The sequence below is a fragment of the Lactuca serriola genome, chromosome 6, assembly GCF_051521515.1.
Source record: "Lactuca serriola cultivar US96UC23 chromosome 6, Lser_US96UC23_V15, whole genome shotgun sequence".
Lineage (NCBI taxonomy): Eukaryota > Viridiplantae > Streptophyta > Magnoliopsida > Asterales > Asteraceae > Lactuca > Lactuca serriola.
Window position 1 is genome coordinate 74035426 of NC_136413.1, and position 19740 is coordinate 74055165.

At 38.4% G+C, this 19740-nt stretch overlaps 1 protein-coding gene and 1 non-coding gene across 2 annotated transcripts; both read right to left on the minus strand.

Moving 5' to 3' along the window:
- Window positions 1–4951: 4951 nt before the first annotated feature.
- LOC145060839 (small nucleolar RNA R71) lies at window positions 4952–5058 on the minus strand. The gene has a single exon (XR_013687021.1). It is a non-coding gene; the product is annotated as a small nucleolar RNA R71 (small nucleolar RNA).
- Window positions 5059–8080: 3022 nt separating this feature from the next.
- Window positions 8081–10126, minus strand: LOC145059904 (receptor-like protein EIX2). Its single transcript, XM_079007668.1, has one exon. The coding sequence runs from the start codon at window positions 10097–10099 to the stop codon at window positions 8081–8083; it is 2019 nt and encodes a 672-aa protein (XP_078863794.1). The 5' UTR covers window positions 10100–10126.
- Between the last annotated feature and the right edge of the window lie 9614 nt (window positions 10127–19740).

Genomic DNA, 19740 nt, shown 5'->3' on the forward strand with positions numbered 1-19740 from the left:
CGTAAACCCATTTATGGCCCATATTCCCCAAGTATATATATAGGTGTTAGGTGGTTGAGGAGGGATTGACGAATAGAAGAGAGTGTATGGCTAGAGAGAGAGAGAGAGAGAGAGAGAAAGGAGCATAAGTGTGTGTAAGTGTGTGAATCTTGTGTAAGGGAAGTCAAGCCATGGACTCGTCGAGTTGCCGAGTTGTACGGCCATAAACCCATTTATGACCCGTAAACCTTCATCCGACATGCCGAGTTGTATGAACAACTCCTCGATTACTATGATTTCTAGGTCTATGACAAAGTCTAATGCATTGAGTCACTCCGTCGGACCCCTCTAAGACCACTCTAACACTCACTGGGTTCCTTCGAACCACAACAGAAAAGGGAAGTCAAGCCATGGACTCGTCGAGTCCAAGAACGACTCGTCGAGTCGAGAATGACCAAGTCTTCTTTTTAGGCAGCTTTCACGTTGTGATGATACATTCTCCATGACATGAAAACAGAATGATCTCAGTTTTTAGTTTATTTTGTTTTTGTTCATTTGTATGCGATTTCTTTGTTTTGTTTTAGTAGTACATGACCATGGGATCTTCCTTAAATATTGTGCCACAACTTAAAAATTTAGAATCCGTGTTTCACAAGAAAAAGGACAAGAAGATCGATGAAATCCATTCACAATCTTGTTTCAAGTTGGACATGATCTTACCTTTGAAGAAACAACCAGATGAGAAAGAGAGCAGACATGAATCAGAAAAAAATCTAAAAGCGAGGTAGAAAGTGAAGTAAAAGACATGGGTGACATCAACATAATGACTATGGAAGAGTACAACAGGCAAATGCATAATAACGATGTGCCAAGTCTTGTAACACCTACAATTCCAATCACAATTAATTTTAAGCTAAAGGGACACATCCTTAGTTGCGCATATAAGCACCAACAATTCCAATGATTTCAATGTGACAACCATCAAAATTTTAGACAATTCTAGATTTGAATATACTTAATTGCACATATAGGTACGACACATAATATACTTTATAACTAGGAACTATGTTATAACCTACTATAAACTTGGAAACAAGTAGAATAAAAGGACAGTGTACTTAGATTTCACATTGGTATGTGAATTCTACAACTACTTAACTATAATGACTATCCATATTCGGGTCATTCTTTGAATTGAACATCTTTGCATGAATCATGTAGACACTTCATGCACTTGACCTAGAAATAGAAATTAGGTTAAAGTCTTATAGAAACTTAAGTCAAAGTTGAAACTAGGACTAGTATACTACATTCATCAAATTCACTTGAGTCTCGAAACCACTACATAGAAATGCCAATAAACCGATAAAAAATAAATTACAAATGTTATTTCTAACTTGAAGAAGAGCTTTGAAACAAAAAAATAGTTTGATGTTTAAAAATTCAATTAATTTTCATATCCAAGGAATTACAAAATTCTGTAAAACCCTAAAAGTCCTAAAAACTTAAATTTATGAAGTTTTACATTAAAATCCCATGAAAATTTTTATAAACTCTAAAATATCAAATTAATATATTTAAAATGTAGAAATATAATCAAGGAAATTAATTTAAATCATTAACATTAACCTTTCATTTATAAGCTAAAAATTCAAGAATCATGAACAAAATTTATATAAAATACACATTTTATATAAATTGAAAGAGATTGTATAAAAATTAAGGAATTAATACAAAATATATAAATAAAATAAAACGAAACCCTCCTCATAAGTTCAAATTTCTCCTCCCAAAAACCGACAAACATAGATGCAGAATAACTAGGAGGGATTTTTACATTTAATTCCACATTAGCTCATTTACATCTCAGTATTTTGGTGGCTTTTTTGGTGGAGAGAAACCCCAAAGAGATGACGAGAGAGATTGGGTATCCAGAGAGACAGAATATCTCTTTTCTCTCTTTTCTTCTCTTTAAAACCCCCATTCTTTACCTCTATGATTTAGCTAAAAACCCACAAAATTTATAGAAAATATTCCTCATTTTACTCAAAAATCTTCATCATTTGAAGAGTATATTCAAGGTTAAATTTATTTCCTTATATTTTCTTTACTTTTCTTTCAAAAATTTAATGTTTTCTTGCATTTTTCTCCCTCTTCTACACTTTTCTTTGAGATTATTCACATGCATGTCAAATTTGATTATGATGGTGGTAGGATTTCACCCCAAAACAACATGCATGTTGTTAGAAGGTGAAATCCAATGATCAAAACCTAAATAAAATCGATCAACTTGAGTTTTACAAGTTTTAAAGATCCAAAACCACATGCATTCAAGTTTTTCATTTAGAAACCTTATTTTGAACAAATTAAGTTCATTCATGGTCTTCAAATGATAATGCATGTGATGAACATCAAGCTTAAAGGCTTGTTTATCAATGTGCATTATTAAGAATGCCCATAAAGGATTTATTCAAAAAAAATATCTAAAACTTCTTTTCTGCTCAAATTCGATTTTTCCCAGAATCTAAACAACAAACTTAGATGATCTGGAAATTTTCAAAAAGTAACTCGTTTTTCTTGATTTATTGTAGTTTTGCAAGAAAAAAGAGCAGTAATTCATATAAAATACTTTTGATGGTTAATAAATTCTGGTATCACCTATGCACTATGTAACGACTCTTAATGAAGTTGTATACATTTCTAAGGTTGTTTTCTGGTGATTTCTAATTTATTTTTTTAATAGCAATAAATATAAAAATACAGTTATTAATGTCCAAAGCCATATTTCATAATTTTTGCATCTTCTAGACATCATAAAGACTCCATGAAAAAATTTCCAGAGTTTTCCAAGAAAATTTCTTATTTTTCCCGATTTAATGAATGTTTAAGGAATTAAATTAATAAACAATAGCTACACTTATCCATAAATTATGAAACTTTATCAGAATATCTTATACTATATATAAATCATAAATGAAAATTTTAGTGAATTTTACTTACTATTTAATTATTTTGCACGAATTAATGCCTATTTAAATGAATAAAACAAAGAAAAATAGTTAAAATACTTGAAAACTAGCTTTGATATTTTTTCCAACTTATATATGTTAAATAATAGTGGCACAAAATGTTTGGAGAATTTTATAAACTGATTCCTATTTATTAAGATTTTTGCTATAATAAACACACAAAAATCATAAAATCTGGTTAAACTATTTGAAAATTAATTTGAGTATTTTTCCCAGTTTATACATATTGTATAACAGTTTTATAAAAAGATTCGGAATTTCTATGAATTGTTTATTATTTCTCATGATTTTATGATGTTTTTAAGGAATTAAATAGTGGAAAAATAGTTAAGAATATTAGAAAATAATGGAAAATTACAAGAGGGTTCTAAATTATATTTAGAACTGAAATGTAATATTTCTAAGTTTTTAGAACTGATAGGATTTAGTTTTGGATTTTTAGTTTGTAAACAAGTTCTAAAATGTATTTCAAACAATAACACAAAATGGAATTTGTCACTTGCAAATGTTAATAAGTCAATTGGTATATGGAAATCTGAATTTTCGAAGAAGTATTTGTAATTTATACAAAACGTAATTTTGACATGATATTGGCATAATTCTAATGTAGAAATTAAGTATACCAATGTTAGATTTTCGACTAGAGACTTACTAGTGTGTAACCTTATTGTAGGGAATCGGTAGTAGGACATGAGGGAAGTTAGCTCAAGACATCACAAATACCTTCACATATCAATATGAGTATTCACGACTCCCCTTATTATTAGTTTTTAAATATTTTGAGGTGGAAAAGCATGTCCAAAAACAGTTTATTGTTCGTTGTATTTAATTTGACTTGTATCAAACTTGGTTGCTATATTTTGTTGTGTATGTATATGCTATTGTTAATTCATGAGGACTTATCGCGTTTAAGTCACTAGAATCAGTTCACACAACTCATTAACTCATTTGAACCCATGGTCATTATGGATAGCGCTACTAGGAGGTAGACAACTCCTCACTCGCACGATTTGCTTGAGTGCATTTTACCATATTTCTCTGTATGTTAGCGATAGACATAGCATTCAAGAGGGCATTCAGTCTTAGGCTTGCGTTGTGAACTCATAGTTTGATCACTACACACATAGAAACTTTGTGTCTCATTATAGCAACGGAATTTAAAAACTGGAAACTTATTTACTTGTCTTAGAAATAAACTTGTTTTCCCTTTGTAGCAGTGAACCTGTTTACTCATTTGAGCAACGAACTTTGTTTCTCATATTAGCAACAAACATCTATTTATGGAAACTTTATTACTCGTTTTAGCAACGAACTTCTATACATGAAAACTTATTTACTTATTTAGCAATGAACATTTGTTTATGGAAACAGTTATCCATATTCTGATTTTCATGACTTCAAACTATACTATGTTATAAACCTGTGAGTACTCACCAACTATTTTTATAGTTGACGCTTGTTCTAGATTCTTTTTGAGGAATCATCGAGTAAGTATCACATAGAGACACAACACCTGTAGGAGCATTTGCATTTTTTTTCTTTCAAATACATTGTAATTTATTTTAAAAAGTTGTTTAATCTCATTGTAAATTGTATTGCTTTTTAATACTATGGTTGGTGTTGTCTTTTAACTTTTTCTATGATTCCCTTTGTACTGTGACACCTTGTGTTTTCGCTTTAGCGGGGTGTGAAACTCAAGGATATTCCATTTTCTGGGAAGGATCACAACAATGCATACAGACACATTAACGAAGTTTTGGACATTGCAAACTACTTCAATGTTCCACATGTTACAAGAGACACGGTGCTACTGAGGATGCTTCCAACGATGTTACAAGAGCAACAAAGGATTAGTTAAATTCAATTCCAGCTCGAGCGATCACAACGAGGGCAGCCTTCAAAATGAATTCATCCAAAAATTTAGCTCTCCTTCTAAGATAGCAAAGCTCAAAAAAGAAATCCAGAATTTCCAATAATTAAATGGAGAATCCTTATATGAAGCTTGGGAACTTTACAAAGGATTAGTTCATAATTTTGCACAACATGATCTAAACATCCAACAAGAAATCTCTATTTTTGTATGATGGAATTAATGTGAGCACTCGCGAGCTCCTCGAATCTCAAGGACCAATGACTAAGAAAGATCTGACAACAAACAAGGCTTTAATAAAAGAATTTGCCAAGCACTAATGAGAATATCACAACACTAAAGATGATGTGACAAGAGGAAAAGTAAATAGTGATGGAGATTCGGAAGGCTTAACGGTGATGATGGAAAAGCTCGACAATATGGTTAGGAGGATCATGAAGACGGGATGATCCATTCACACGATACAAGTTGGGTATGACAACTTTCACGTGCCACATTTAACTAATGATTATGATTAAGACAAGAACGGGTCTAGGAAGGCGCAAGTTTGCTACTCAAGTGGTGATCGTTGCAATGAAGATTGGAGAAAGCCTAAAAAGGATTGAAAGACCTATGAAGAGTATCAAAAAGAAAAAGAAGAGAAATACCAAAAACAAGGCGAGACTTCTACCAAAAATAACAAGTACCACTCAAGAAAAAACCAGATCTCGAATCAGTATTAGCTAGCTTTATAGAAGCTAGCGAAAAAAAGGCTTAATGCTACTGATGTTATATTGAGAAATCAACAAGCTTCCTTATCAAATATAGAAAAAATAAGTTATATAATTGTCAAAACTAGTGCAAGACATTTACTTCCTAGCAATTCCGAACCAAAACGCAACAACATATGATGGCAATATCTACTAAACAAGAAACAATTTTTGTGCTTCTGATTATCCTCAAAGCAGCCATTGAACCTCCCGATCAACAGTCGAAAGAGGTGAGGGAACAAAAGAAAAAGGCTCTACCTAGTTTTCACAACGTGATGGGCATAATGTTACATTGTGGTTCCTGCAGGAAAGTTCTAAAACTTATCATGTAAAACCTTATCAGCTGCCACTTCCTTATTCATCTTGAGCAAGATAAAACCCACTAGAGCATGAGCACAAAATGTTCATTGATCAAGTGACAATTTTTCCCTTTGTTTTGCTTTTCCAGCTTTTTCATTTATTTATTTATATGGTTTAATATTAAAAAGAAAAAGAAAATATCTCTCTCTCTCTCTCTCTCTCTCTCTCTCTCTCCCCCCCCTCTCTCTCTCTCCTACCTATATTCCTCACCTCTTTTTGCTATAATCCTCCAAAACCACCGGTCATCGCCACCACACCCATGACCAACTCCAGCACCACCATTAATCAACGTCGACAACAACACTTGTCAACACCTCCACTAACACCCTAGCATCATATGAAAGTCGGATTGAGCTACAGATCTAGACTGAGAAGGCTACAACCACTACTACCAGTCAAAATGTATCAAAAATGTTTGTAGATCTGAAAACAAAAGAAGGGTGGCAACGATGATACAACGGATGAACTACGACGAACAGATATCTCCAACGATGACGGGCGATCATACAACTGTTGGAGCTTCTCTAAACGAAACTAGGGTTTTTAATGAAAAGGGTTGGACGGAGCTAGGGTTTGCAAACCCTAAACTGGTGAATGTGAGAGCAAGGTTGCAACGACGTAGTAGTTGTCGACGGTGGCTTCCAACGCTCGAGGTGGAGATCTGGTAAGATAGGGTGTTCAACGGATCTTCACCTTCAAACAGCCACGGATCCGACAATGTTGTAGATCTGGTAGGACAAAGCTGATCTACACCTATTATGACGAACACACAGCGTTGAAAACCCTTGGGGGAGTTTTGATACCTTTCCAATTTTTTCCTTTGAAGCCCTTCCGTGCCGCTGCAAACCCTAGCAACTCGACGAAGACAATGGTTGAGCCGCTGCAAACTCTGAATTTAGGGTTTATTGGCGGCTTGGGTTTTCATTTCTTGGTGGCTAAGTCGATTTGTCGGAGATGCGATGATCAATTTGCTAGAGCTGAGAACAACAGAACAGTGGGTAAAGGGATGGGTGTTTGGTTGTGCTACACGACCGGAGGGAGGCGGGGAGGGGCTGCGAAGTTGGTGGTCGGCAACCTACTTTCTTCGTCGGAGGAAGAGATGGTGAAAAATGACCGGGTCAACTGTTTTTTGTTAAGAGAGAGAGAGAGAGAGAGAGAGAGAGAGAGAGAGAGAGATGTATTTTCTTTTTTATTTTTCTTTTAAATATTAAACTATATAAATAAATAAATAAAACTGAAAAAGCAAAACCAAAGGCAAAATCGTCATAAAGTTTAAAGTAAAATGGATCAAAGTGGCAAGAAAATGAAAACCTTTGGACCATGAATGCTAGTCCAAACCTATTTGGTCCAAAGTGATAATTTCGACCTAACCGTAGGACCATTCTTGCAATTTTGTCTTTATTTTTTCCATTAGAATGGAATGGACCAGTCTCGTGGTAATATGATTTCTTCTGTTTTGTTATTTTTCATTCCTTAGACGTTTATGTAATCACTCAGACGTGTCCAAGGTCTATCCAGCGTTTTCTCTATCTAATTCACTTTATTTTCATCTCATAATCTGTAGTAAATAGCATTATAGGCTTACTAATCGTATCAAAGATTTTTTGATCTGTTTGCTCGCTTTTATAAACTCATGCACTACAATATTGTATTTTAACATTTTTATACATAGGATACTATGTTCATTTCGTTTGTAGGGTACTAGGATTTCTATTTTGAACCCCTGCAGTTTTGCCGAAGAGGTATCTAGTTGCGAATATCTTACTACTGAACGAGGTAATCTTTCGTACTACCTTTTCCGAGTTTTCATTTATATCTTTACATATGATATAAATTCCTCACCCTAATTCTTAACGACATTCAATGATACATCTAAAAGCAGTACTTGATGGTTGATGCAATTTGAAGGGGATCAGTAGTTGACTTATCGCTATATCCTAGAAAATAGTTCATTGAACAGTATAGAATTAACTACATATAAACAATGAAGTTTTTAGGCTGCCTTAGTTCACGTAATGGCGGAATGCCAATTATCTTCATTATGGGGACTTAAAACACCCAACAAAATACAAGTGAAACATGATTTTACATGACTATGTATGTTTAACCCTTTTCATATTAGCAAAGAACAATACCACTTTCACATAAACCCAATCTCTGAAGCTATCATAAAAGTGAAAAAATGCATGTCTCCCATGATTGTTGACAAGTAAAACCCCACATGCTATCCAAAATCCAGTAGCAAATCCCATGCCCAAACCAATATAGAACCATCCGTGAATTTCATCTACATCTTCCCCATCATCCGCACTCTCACCAATGACCATTGGTACTTTTGATACTTCATCTCCGGGACATTTTTTGGTAAGAGGAGGTCCGCATAGTCCTGCGTTTCCATTGTATCTTGAAGGTTCAAAAGACTGCAGTTGAGTGCTGGATGGAATTCTCCCTGACAAACTATTGTATGACATGTCTAGATGATTTAAAAAGTTCATACTAGACATGCTTGATGGTATCTCTCCTGACAACTTGTTCCTAGACAAATCCAAACTTTCAAGTTGTTTCATTTGACCAATTTTTTCTGGAATCTCTCCATGTAGAGAATTCTTTGACAAGTTGAGTGAAAGCAGTCCATACAAATTTGTAACTTCAGCTGGGATTTGTCCTGTTAAATTGTTGCTTGACAAGTCAATGCTCTTTAGCAATCCCAAATTTCTGATGAATTCACGTTTATCTCCTTGCCAGTCGATTATTGCATGGTCAATATACTCATCATCAAGTTCATCATACACATCACCTCCTAAATAAAACCATGGAATTGAATAGGAATGTACATTTTGTGTCGGTAAGAAACCTTCTTGAACCATACTGGTAAAATTATCCAAACATGAAGGGATGCTTCCATGGAGATGGTTCATTGACAAGTCTAGAATTTGAAGACCTGCTAGTTGACATAATTGTAAAGGGATAGTTCCAGAGAAGTTGTTTGAACTTAGGATAAGAACATACAACCGTGGAAAGCTTTCACCAATCCAAAGAGGCACGCTGCCAGAAAAGTTGTTGACCCCCAAATTCAATGAGTTTAAGCTCGTGCAATTGCTTAAAGACAAAGGCAATTCCTCAGAGAAATTGTTTTTATATAAATCCAATGCCTCGAGTTTAATCAAAGATCCAACAGAGGTAGGAAGCCTTCCAAATAGATTGTTGTGTTCCAGATTAAGAACTATTAGTTCATTAAAATGCCACAAACAGTCTGGAAGTTGTCCGCTTAGAAAGTGGTGGGAGAGGTCAAGAAAAACTAAAAACCCATGGACAACTTGGCATAAAAGAGAGATTCCGCCACAGAATTTGTTTCTGGAAAGATTTAATAAAGCCACAGTGGAAGAAACATTAGTTATTGGGCCATAAAAGTTGTTCGAACTCAAATCTATCACTGAACCATTGACAAAATTCGATGATAAATCTGGTACTTTCCCACCGATATTGTTGGAAGAGAGATTCAAATATCTTAATTGAGAAGGCCACATGTCCCAAAAATCCAGAGGAATGGTGTCTGAAATTCTATTGTTGGAAATGTCAAGATACGAAAGATTTTTCAGTTTTTGAATCCATTTGGGAAAGCGAGGTCCCAACTTGCAAGAGTTTATATCAATATAGACGAGATTTTTCATTGTTTGGATATCATCAGACAGTGGCCCTGTAAATTGACTATGTGAAGCATGCAACTCTTGCAATGCCTGCGATGTGCATCCAGACAAGTTGTTCAAAAACACACGAAATTCGACCACTGCAGAGTTGTTACTGAGTTCCAAAAGTTCCAAACTACAGAGGTTACCAAGATATTTGGGTATCCCATCTAACATGTTGCTAGAGAGATCCAGAATGACAAGGCTATTGCTAGTTAATGGGAACAACCAATGAGACATGGATGAGACGAGATTGTTGTTTCCGAGATAAAGAAATTCAATAGATGAAGAAGAGTTGGAAAATAACGAATAAGGATGCATGACTTGTGAGAGCTCACAACCCTGCAAACTCAAAGAATATAGTTTCGGGAGACTCAAAATGGCATCGACCCAGTGATTTGATTTGGCTAGTGATATCCCATTCATATCAAGTTGTTCTAGATGAGATAGATTAGACAACCACTCTGGGTTCTCAACTCTACATCTTCCAACATTTTGAAGGGAAAGCCATTGTAAATTGGTGAGGTTTCCAAACTCCCGAGGAATGGTTCCATAAAAAGAGTTATTGGCAAGGTCAAGGTTCCTTAATTCGATCAAGGAACCAATCGACTTTGGAATGGTTCCATTAAGATCATTGTCGCGGACATAGAGGTACCTTAATCGAGTCAAAGAACCAATGGAACTGGGAATGGTTCCATGAAAAGAACTGAAGGAAAGATCAAGAAGATTCAAGCGGCTTAAGTTAAATAACGAATGGTTAATCTCACCTACCAGACCAAAGTTGTTGAGTTCTAGCTCTGTGACATGACCTGTTTTCATGTTACAGGAGACTCCTCTCCATTTACAACAGTCTTTTTCTTCAGCTCTCCACGTAGAGAGATGACCTGATGGATCTTGAAGGAGAGCTTTGAAATGAAGGAGAGCATGTTTCTCCTTATCCAAGCACTTTTTCATAACACCATTATCATCTCTTCTTCTTCCGCCTCCTTCTCCTTCCACTGCTGCCAGTTGGTTGGCAGTTGTAGTCTCAAGGCGTGGCAAGAGAAGTGAGAAAATTATAAAAACACAAGGATTCATAATGTTAATGCAAATCTTGGTGATTTTTTGTGTGTATTGATGCATATATGAATTGCCCCTCTCGAGGGTTTATATAGTCTCGACCTTAAAGATGAAGGATTTCCTCACTCAAGACTTCAAGTGAACAACCTCAAACTGGGTAGCCTATTTTTGTGGGCCATACATTACTAAATTTCTAAGACATTTTGAACAAAACTATACGACAAATTAAAGATGCTGAATTGAAATAGATTGCCAACATTTGCGTTCAAAGATTTACTAGTCTTGACAATTTTTATTAGTATATCTTTTCCCATCTTGTGCTATTTTTCGATCCTCTAGTTATATAATATAAATCCCAAAACACAAACCGATCAAATCAAATATAGTAAATATCCATGAACTGTGAAATGATACTATTTGGGACTACCAATTTTATGACTATGAAATGAACTTGTCTCACTTAAATTAATGAAATTGTAAAGTTGATAGAAAAGAAGCGAAGTGGGTCCATTCCTGTTTGATCCATGGTCTCATTTACAAATAATTAAACTTTGACAAATAACTCAATGAATTCTTTTTATTAATGATCCATATTAAAAAGTTTAACATCTTTACTAACTACATGCAAAACTTATAAAGCTGATGACCACACTTTCTGGACCTCCTTGGTTTTGGCACTTGTGTTAAACAAATTATTTTTTTCACACACAAAAGAATATAAAAGAGCCACAGGCACTAATTTATACGGAATGTACACTGTTATATATAAAGAAATAAGTAGTTAATAAAATTCAATCATAAAAGACATGTAATCATGTTTTTAACGTTGTAGAGTATGAACAACGACTCAGAATGTATTTCGTAGAAAAAGAATGAAGTGTTGACTAATAATGTAAAAAGAATGAAATGGTTATTCAACAGTGTAAGGAGGGCAACAAGATTTTTGAATAATTTTAGTTGGTGGCCCGATAGAGCGAGAAGAGACGTTCTAGACAGACTGGACAACAGTACTACAACTTGTTGTGTACCTTAAGAAATCGTCCTTCTCTATAACCGGATATGATCTTAAAATCTAAGAGAAACATCAAGAAAACAGCGAGATTAGATTCACTCTCTTGTAGCTAACTAAACATGATCAGGAGACCTATAATAGTTGTACCATGAATAGATAAAATAAAATCAAACTAAGATCTTGTAAACAGTGGTTATTCTTCATGAATTTCGAAAACCGGTCTCTAATTTCAAAAAATAACTTTTTAGATTTTTTTGAAAGATCGTAATGGATTTTCCCGAAGAGATTTCTGTTTTTGTTTCACCCTGACCATCGTCTCTGTACAGATAGTTCATCTACATGGTGATGTCATTCGGTCTGGAACCAAACCGAACCGACCTCACCCGATCCTGAATAACACGAGAACCGAATAAGGGTAATTGTATGTGATGGGATTAAAACAACTTTTAATCTATGAAGATCGATTAGATCTTGAACAAGTATATGAATAAGAAACAGCAAGAACGCAAAAATAATAGCAAACCAGAAAGCAATATTAAGAACAAAACAGCTTGAATCAAACGTGTCGAATGATTAAATAAAATCCTTAGAAGAGCTCGATTAAGAACATCAACTGTAAAGGATTAGAAGATTACAAGAACGATTACAGAAAAGTTATTAGTGCTCTTGATCAATCGCTATTTCGATAATCTCTCAAATCTTAACCTAATATGCATGCAAGCATTTAACTTATATACAATACATAAAAGGCTCTCGGTTGGACAGGCCCAAACCGGAGAATAAAAGGCTAATCTAACGAGCCCAAAAGACGCAACATCAAAACTCTTTTCAGCCCTACAATCTCCCCCTTTGCGTCAATTTGGAGCGAGACCTTCACTTTCTACTTGGGCCGGCGGCTGAAGCTGGTACCTTCTTCTTCACGGTACTAAACAGACACTTGGTTATGGAAAGGATGGTCTGTCTAAACCGGATGTACCAATTGATCATATCATCGAAGTACTTGATGTCATCAGCCGAATTGTCCTTACACCGCTTGACGATTGATAGGACGTGCTCCAAGCAAGTTGTGGTGTAGAGGTGCTTGTCAGCTAAAGCGAACAGACATTTCTGTCCTTCGGCTCTGGTGAACATCACAGAGTTTCGCCTCGAATCTATCTTGCCCATTTGCATTGTGTTTAGATCACTGGCCGATCCCACAGGCTTGACTTTCGGTTTCTTCTTAAAAACTGTGGCAACCTCCTGATCCATTAGGGCCACCTCCATGATATAGCATGCCAACATCCTTTTGACATGGTCTAAGATGGGACCATATTCGGCTTCGTTTGTCAGCAGGATGTTGTACAAGACTATCCAATCATGAGGGTTCAGATTGGGCAGATCCGCCAGAGAGATCATGTGAGCAGTTCTTGCAGATCCTCGGATAAGCTTGAACTTGACGTTTGTGAATCTCCCCACGGCAAAAGGCTTCATCACCCGAACATTGACAATCTTCTGGGCGCTCCATGTAAGGTATTGAGGGCGAGCGGCCTCCAGGTAGAAGTCAATGAGCTCCCTGTCAAGCTCATCGTTCGGATGCGGGACTTCAAAGATGTTGGAGAAGGCGTGGAAGATGAACGCCTTTCGAGTCAGTGGCATATCGAACTGCGAATCGATGGTGTTGTTGCAGTCGAACGATATCACCGGCTCGAGCCATAGTATGCTTGGAGTCTCTATGGCCTCTTTTATCAAACGATCCCTGGTCCAGGCAGGGAAGAGCAACTTTCGGCTCTCAAGGAGATCGTGGGCTTCTTTTTGCTTTCGTTCGGCTTCTTCAGCCTCACGCGCCACACGACTGACATCACCTTCAGCATTGCGACTGTTCTTTCTTTTCAACATGTCCGCAATGGTCTCCTTGTCTTCATCTTCATCTTCATCTCCATCCTCTGCTATGTGTTTGCCCTTGTCCTTCACACCCGAACCCGAGGCATGACCAGTTGGGGGTGGTTCGGTTGTGTGAGTAGCTTTGGAGGACGGAGGTGGTTTCGATCCTTTCTTCTCTTCTCCCCCCTTGTTTCGGAATGGACACGAAACTCGGGAGGCCTTCAATCTTGCTTAGAAGGTCCATGGCCGGAGAGAGTTTTTCAGCGAGGGTGCGCCTCACTGAGTAGTTTAGGATGGGGTCGTGTGCTTCCAGGATGTTTGATAATACTGCGTGGACATCCGAAACACACGTCTTTATAACCTCCCTTTCGGATCGAAGAGCTTCCAATTGTTGTTCGGAGTTGGAAAGCTGCGTGCTCTTGACCTTTAGGGCGGTAGTCTTGCTTGCCAAGGCGTCCATCAGTGAGTTTTCAGCTGCAAGATCCTCTTGTAGCTTTGCCAAACGGGCATCGATGGAGGCACGGAGTGCCGAGTTGTCGTCGCTGATATTTTGTCGGAGGGTAGCGAACGAAGTCAACTCCGTCGAGACGAACTTGGCCAATTGCTGAACAATCGGTTCCAGAGTTGTCTTTGTGGCATTGGCGCTTTCCTGCAGAGACTTCAGCAGGTCAGAAGCGTCGGAGAATAGTTTATCGACTTTTTCGGTCGCTGCCTCACAGGCTCGGGTGGAGGCGTCTATCGCAGCAGTTGCTGAGGCCACGGAATCATGTTGATCCCTGGAGAAGGCGTCAACAATCTTCTGAAGGGCAGCTTCAGACATAGATGACTGCTGGTTGGAAGAGGAGGCGAGAAGCTGATCAACCTTCTCGTTAAGCTCGCGAAGATGCTTCTTTGTCACTGGAGCATCATCCTCCTCATCACTCTGAACTTGAAACGGACTATAGTAGACCGAATCGAAGTTCATGTGATCACCACCAAGATATTGATCACCGCCATCGGAGGCGTCTTCCGGAGATTGAGGTGGTGGTGAAGTTGGGGGTGTTATGGGTTTGGTTGGTTCGGGTTGAGTGGGTGGGGGGTTAGTTTCGGGTGGTGGTGGTATATGAGTTTCGGTTTGTGGAGGTTCGGTTACGGGAGGGGTTTCGGTTACAGGTGGTGTTTCGGTTGATGTGGTGAATATGGGTGGAGGGATAGGAATGGAGTTTGGGGGAATATTGGGGTTTATGGTGGGAATGGAAATAGGTATTGTGGGTTGAGGAGAAGGAACTGGGGATTGATGAAGTTCCATGTCCGGGGTTGGGGACCGAGGGGGTGTGTTGCCTCGTTGAGGAGATTCGTCTCCTTGGGATCCCTCAGAGTCCGAACTCCCACCTTCGGATTCGCTTGAAGAGGAGGGAAGGACGGCACATTCCCATACATCGACTCCGGGATAGAGCCAATGAAAGAGAACTTTGATGCAGCGGATACGATGATCTTCGTGGTATGAAATGTACCAATAGAAGACATCGATGCACCATCAACAGTTGGGACATCAAACCTGTCCATAGCCCATCTTGTGATCAAGATCCAGAACCGGGCCAGCGACACCTCGGAGTGTCGAGAAGTAGAAGAGAGGCTCTGAAGCAGCTGTTGCCAGAGGACAAACCCATAATCCAGGTTTATCCCATTGTACACTCCGTACATGATAGAAAGAAAAAGACGACTTGCACCGTCAGATCCGGAGCTCCTCTCTGACAGTCCCTTGAAGAGAACTGTAAATAACCCATTCCACTGGGGCGGTAGGCATGACTTTTTGAACCTGGCGACAGAGGTAAGAACTTCCGTGTAGCCCATATTGTAGAACATGTTGTAGAGCATACCAACCGGAATCGTCTCCGGGTGAACACGCGATGGGTCAGCAGCAAACCCTAACAACGTGCAGAAACGGGGGCGAGAAATGGAAGTCTTGTGATCTCCCACTTCAAAGAATACCCGGTCGACGCCTTTGTCGTAGTAGGCCGTCGCATAGACCTGAGATAGAGCCACCAGTGGCACCGTTTCAATTCTGGACAATGCCGGAGCAATCTGGGAGTACTTGAGGCATTCGATAACAGGCGACATGTAGGGATCATAGGCCAGTGGGTTCAGATCAATGACGAGGCATTGTTGAGGTCTGATGGGAAGAATCTGAGAAGTGGCATGAACAGATGAAGATTCAGCCATTGTTGCAGGTGTGGAGAAGAAGATGACCGGGAGAGAGTTTTGGGAGTAATTTAGCTTTGGGAATTATGGGGACAGTAAAGAGGTAAAAGGTGGTGTTGATGGGTTTTTATAGTTGGTGAAGAGAGAGAAAAATCGTTTCAAATCTCTTATGGAAATATGGAAGGGTTTTTGAGTGACTGATTGGTGACAGTTGGGACGTGCGATGATCACGTAGGAGAGAGAGTGTCAGATTCCTAGGATTACGCCGCCCAATACTCGTCGGTTCAGAGAAAGAAATCGTTTCCATTTCCACACGCGCCTGTAACTTCAGAGATATGACGCTTCGACGTTGCACACGCGTCCTCAAGTGTCAGAAAAAGCGCGGCCGCTTCAAATTCACGCGCCCTTCTTTTTACCGTCGTTTGAATTTCTATCCATTTAACTCCCGCCGAGTCAGCAACTTTTTGTCTTTTCCCCTTTTTTTTTGATCCGCTTTATTCAATTTAGAACCCACGTGGCTGATTTTTGGCCTTAATTTCATTAGAAACGCTTCGGTAATGATCCAGCCTGTACAGTAATTAGTAACGGAATTTTTGAAAATCTAGGATTTTCGTGCAAAGAGTGTAAAAGAAAAAGAAATAAAGCAACTCTTTTTAGGACAAGCTGTGATGTCCATAAGGACACGAAACTGATGATCCCGGGCACGAATCTCTTCCTTCAAGGTTAAGAAGAACCTCAAAGTGTTAATGTGGAATCCCGTTGAATTACGATCAAACATTTATTAAGAAATGTTGAAAGGTTTCTTTTAATTAGGCTATTTAATGGTGGTTTCGCTTTGATTCAACAATGCAATTCTTGATATAAGAACGAATGTGAACAAAGTACTTGTGAGACCAGTGTAGTCTGTTGAACAAGTAGGTTTGAGTTGATTTTGTAGTGGCGTGGATTAAAATGAAATCTCAGATAAAAATTTAATACTGGATCCCATGGGAAGAAATGTTATGGTGTGTAACAATTTCATTGGAATCACGCAAAAAAAATGGAGATTTCATGAAGGTACATTCGTCAATTCATTGGTGAAAACTTGATCAAGTTAATTGGTCATCGTCAATTCGTTGGTGTTGAATTTTGGGTTTCACTCAGCTCGTAGTGGCACGAAGCTAAGATCATAAACGCAGATGTTGTGTAACCATAAACCTCAGTGGTAGTGTCTGAGAGTCTCAAGGGTTACAGTGAGGAAACGAATGTAATGGAGAAGTGTTATAGGGATGGTGTAAGGAAACATAGTACCTCTGCTGCGAAAATAAGGGCCAAGCAGGAGACTCTTAACTCATGTGAGAAAAGAGTGAGGTAGCTCACGATTAGAATAAATATGGTAGCCTTATTGGGAAGACAAGGTTTGTGTATACCAGGTCATGAAGGCTATTATTCAAAATCTTTTGAGGCTTGGGACACATACAGCAGCATGCTTCTAGGGACACTTAAGTAAGAGATCAAATATATTCCCATAAACGAATAAGCACACGAAAGAAGAAAAAAAAAATATTTTTGGATTTGTGATTTATAATAAAAATAAAAGAGTGAAAGAAAAAAATACGAAAAGAAAAAAAAAAAAACTTTGGGTAAAAATGAAGAATAACCGAACCCGAACGTTCGGTTGGAGTTGGTTCTAGAAAATTTTGGAAAACCGAACCCGAACGTTCGGTTGGTTTCGGTTGCACAAAATTTTGAAAAACCGAACCCGAACCTTCGGTTGGTTTCGGTTCCACAAAATTTTGAAAAACCGAACCCGAACCTTCGGTTGGTTTCGGTTCCACAAAATTTGGAAAAACCGAACCCGAACCTTCGGTTGGTTTCGGTTCCACAAAATTTTGAAAAACCGAACCCGAACCTTCGGTTGGTTTCGGTTCCACAAAATTTTGAAACTTTTTGAGACACAAAGAATTTTAGATATACAAGATATAAATACTTTTAACACAAAGGAAAACAAGATTGTACAGGAAATATACAACATAGAAGAACTACCTTTGAAGTAATGAGCGAGTCAGATGGTTGAACCGAACCCGAACGTTCGGTTGGTTTCGGTTCTTATGGTTGAGTTTGAGAGGTAGTGTGAGGTACTGACTCTGATTCCATCATACCTAGCCCTTGTAATATTTTATTAAATGATGCTTCAGGAAGAGCTTTGGTAAAGACATCAGCCAGTTGATTAGTGGTTCTTATGAAGTGAACTTCGACATTTCCATCTTCCACATGATCTTTGATGAAGTGATACCTCAGTGCTATGTGTTTGGTTTTAGAGTGTTGCACTGGGTTATGACAGATCCTAATTGCACTTTCGAAGTCACAATATAGTGGGATCTTCTTCATATTGAGTCCATAGTCTCGGAGTTGACTCTGGATCCAAATCACTTGTGATGTGCAGGATGCCGCGGCAATGTATTCCGCTTCGGCAGTAGACAGCGACACACACGTTTGTTTCTTGGATTGCCAGCTGACCAATTTCCCATCAAGAAATTGACAGCCACCGGTTGTGCTTTTACGGTCGAGTCCACATCCTCCAAGGTCAGCATCAGAATAGGCTTGAACGAAGAAGCCTGAGTTGGATGGATACCACAGACCTAAGGAGGTGGTTCGCTTGAGATAGCGTAGGATGTTCTTTACTGCCAGCATGTGAGGTTCACGTGGGTTAGCCTGAAATCGGGCACAATAACATACAGAAAACATGATATCAGGCCTGCTAGCAGTTAGATACATCAGTGAGCCTATCATTTGACGATAGAGCGTGATGTCGACAGCCGGTTTGTCTAGAGAAGGGGTAAGCTTGGTGCCGAATGCCATAGGGACTTTGACTTTTGAGTCTCTCATCATGCCAAACTTCGCTAGGAGAGTCTTTGTGTAAGCTTCCTGATTAATAAAGATGCCTTCGGGTCCCTGTCTTATGTTTAACCCAAGAAAAAAGTTAATAGGACCCATTGAGCTCATTTCAAACTTAGTTTCCATCAACTTTCTGAATTCAGCTGTTAAGCTGGGATTCGTGGAGCCAAAGATGATGTCATCAACGTAAATTTGAACTATCATAAGGTGGTTACCTTCCTTTTTGCGAAAGAAGGTTGGGTCAACCGAACCTTGTTTAAATTTGGACATCTTTAAGAATTTAGAAAGCGTTTCATACCAGGCTCTCGGAGCTTGTTTGAGACCGTACACAGCTTTATCCAGAATATAGCAATGATTTGGATGTTTTTCGTTCACGAACCCAGGAGGTTGCTCCACATACACAGTTTCTTCAAGTTCTCCATTGAGAAATGCACACTTAACGTCCATTTGGAAGACCTCAAAGTTTTTGTGAGCAGCATAGGCCAGAAATATTCTAACAGATTCTAGTCTAGCTACTGGAGCGAACGTTTCTTCGTAATCTATTCCTTCCTCCTGACAGTATCCCTTGACTACCAGACGAGCCTTGTTCCGTATGACATTACCTTCCTTGTCCATTTTGTTTCTGAAAACCCATTTAAGACCAACAACCGAAGCATCTAGAGGAGTTGGAATGAGGCGCCAGACTTTGTTCCTTTCAAACTCGTTCAGTTCGTCTTGCATTGCTTGAACCCAATCAGAGTGATCGAGGGCAGTGTTCACTGTCTTCGGTTCAACTTTTGATACGAATGAGTTAAACATACAAAACTCTACCTTTGAGAATAAAGATGTCTGTTTTGCCTTCAGTTGAGATCGGGTCAAGACCTTATCAGATACATCACCAACTACTTGAGAGATAGGATGATCTCTGGTCCATTTGGTAAGAGGAGGGTAATTCGGGTCGAAGGATGGATCTAGTTCAGCATTGATCATCTCTTCGGGCTCAGATTGGCTATCGTCATCAAGCGTCATATCATCATGCTCCCCCTCAAATAATGAGTCTTGAGAAACATGAGGCTCAGGATTTTGTTTTGGTGCTTGA

Excerpts from the sequence above, each read along its gene's own strand:
- LOC145059904 (XM_079007668.1), bottom strand. The coding sequence starts at position 10,099 with ATGAATGGGATATCACTAGCCAAATCAAATCACTGGGTCGATGCCATT.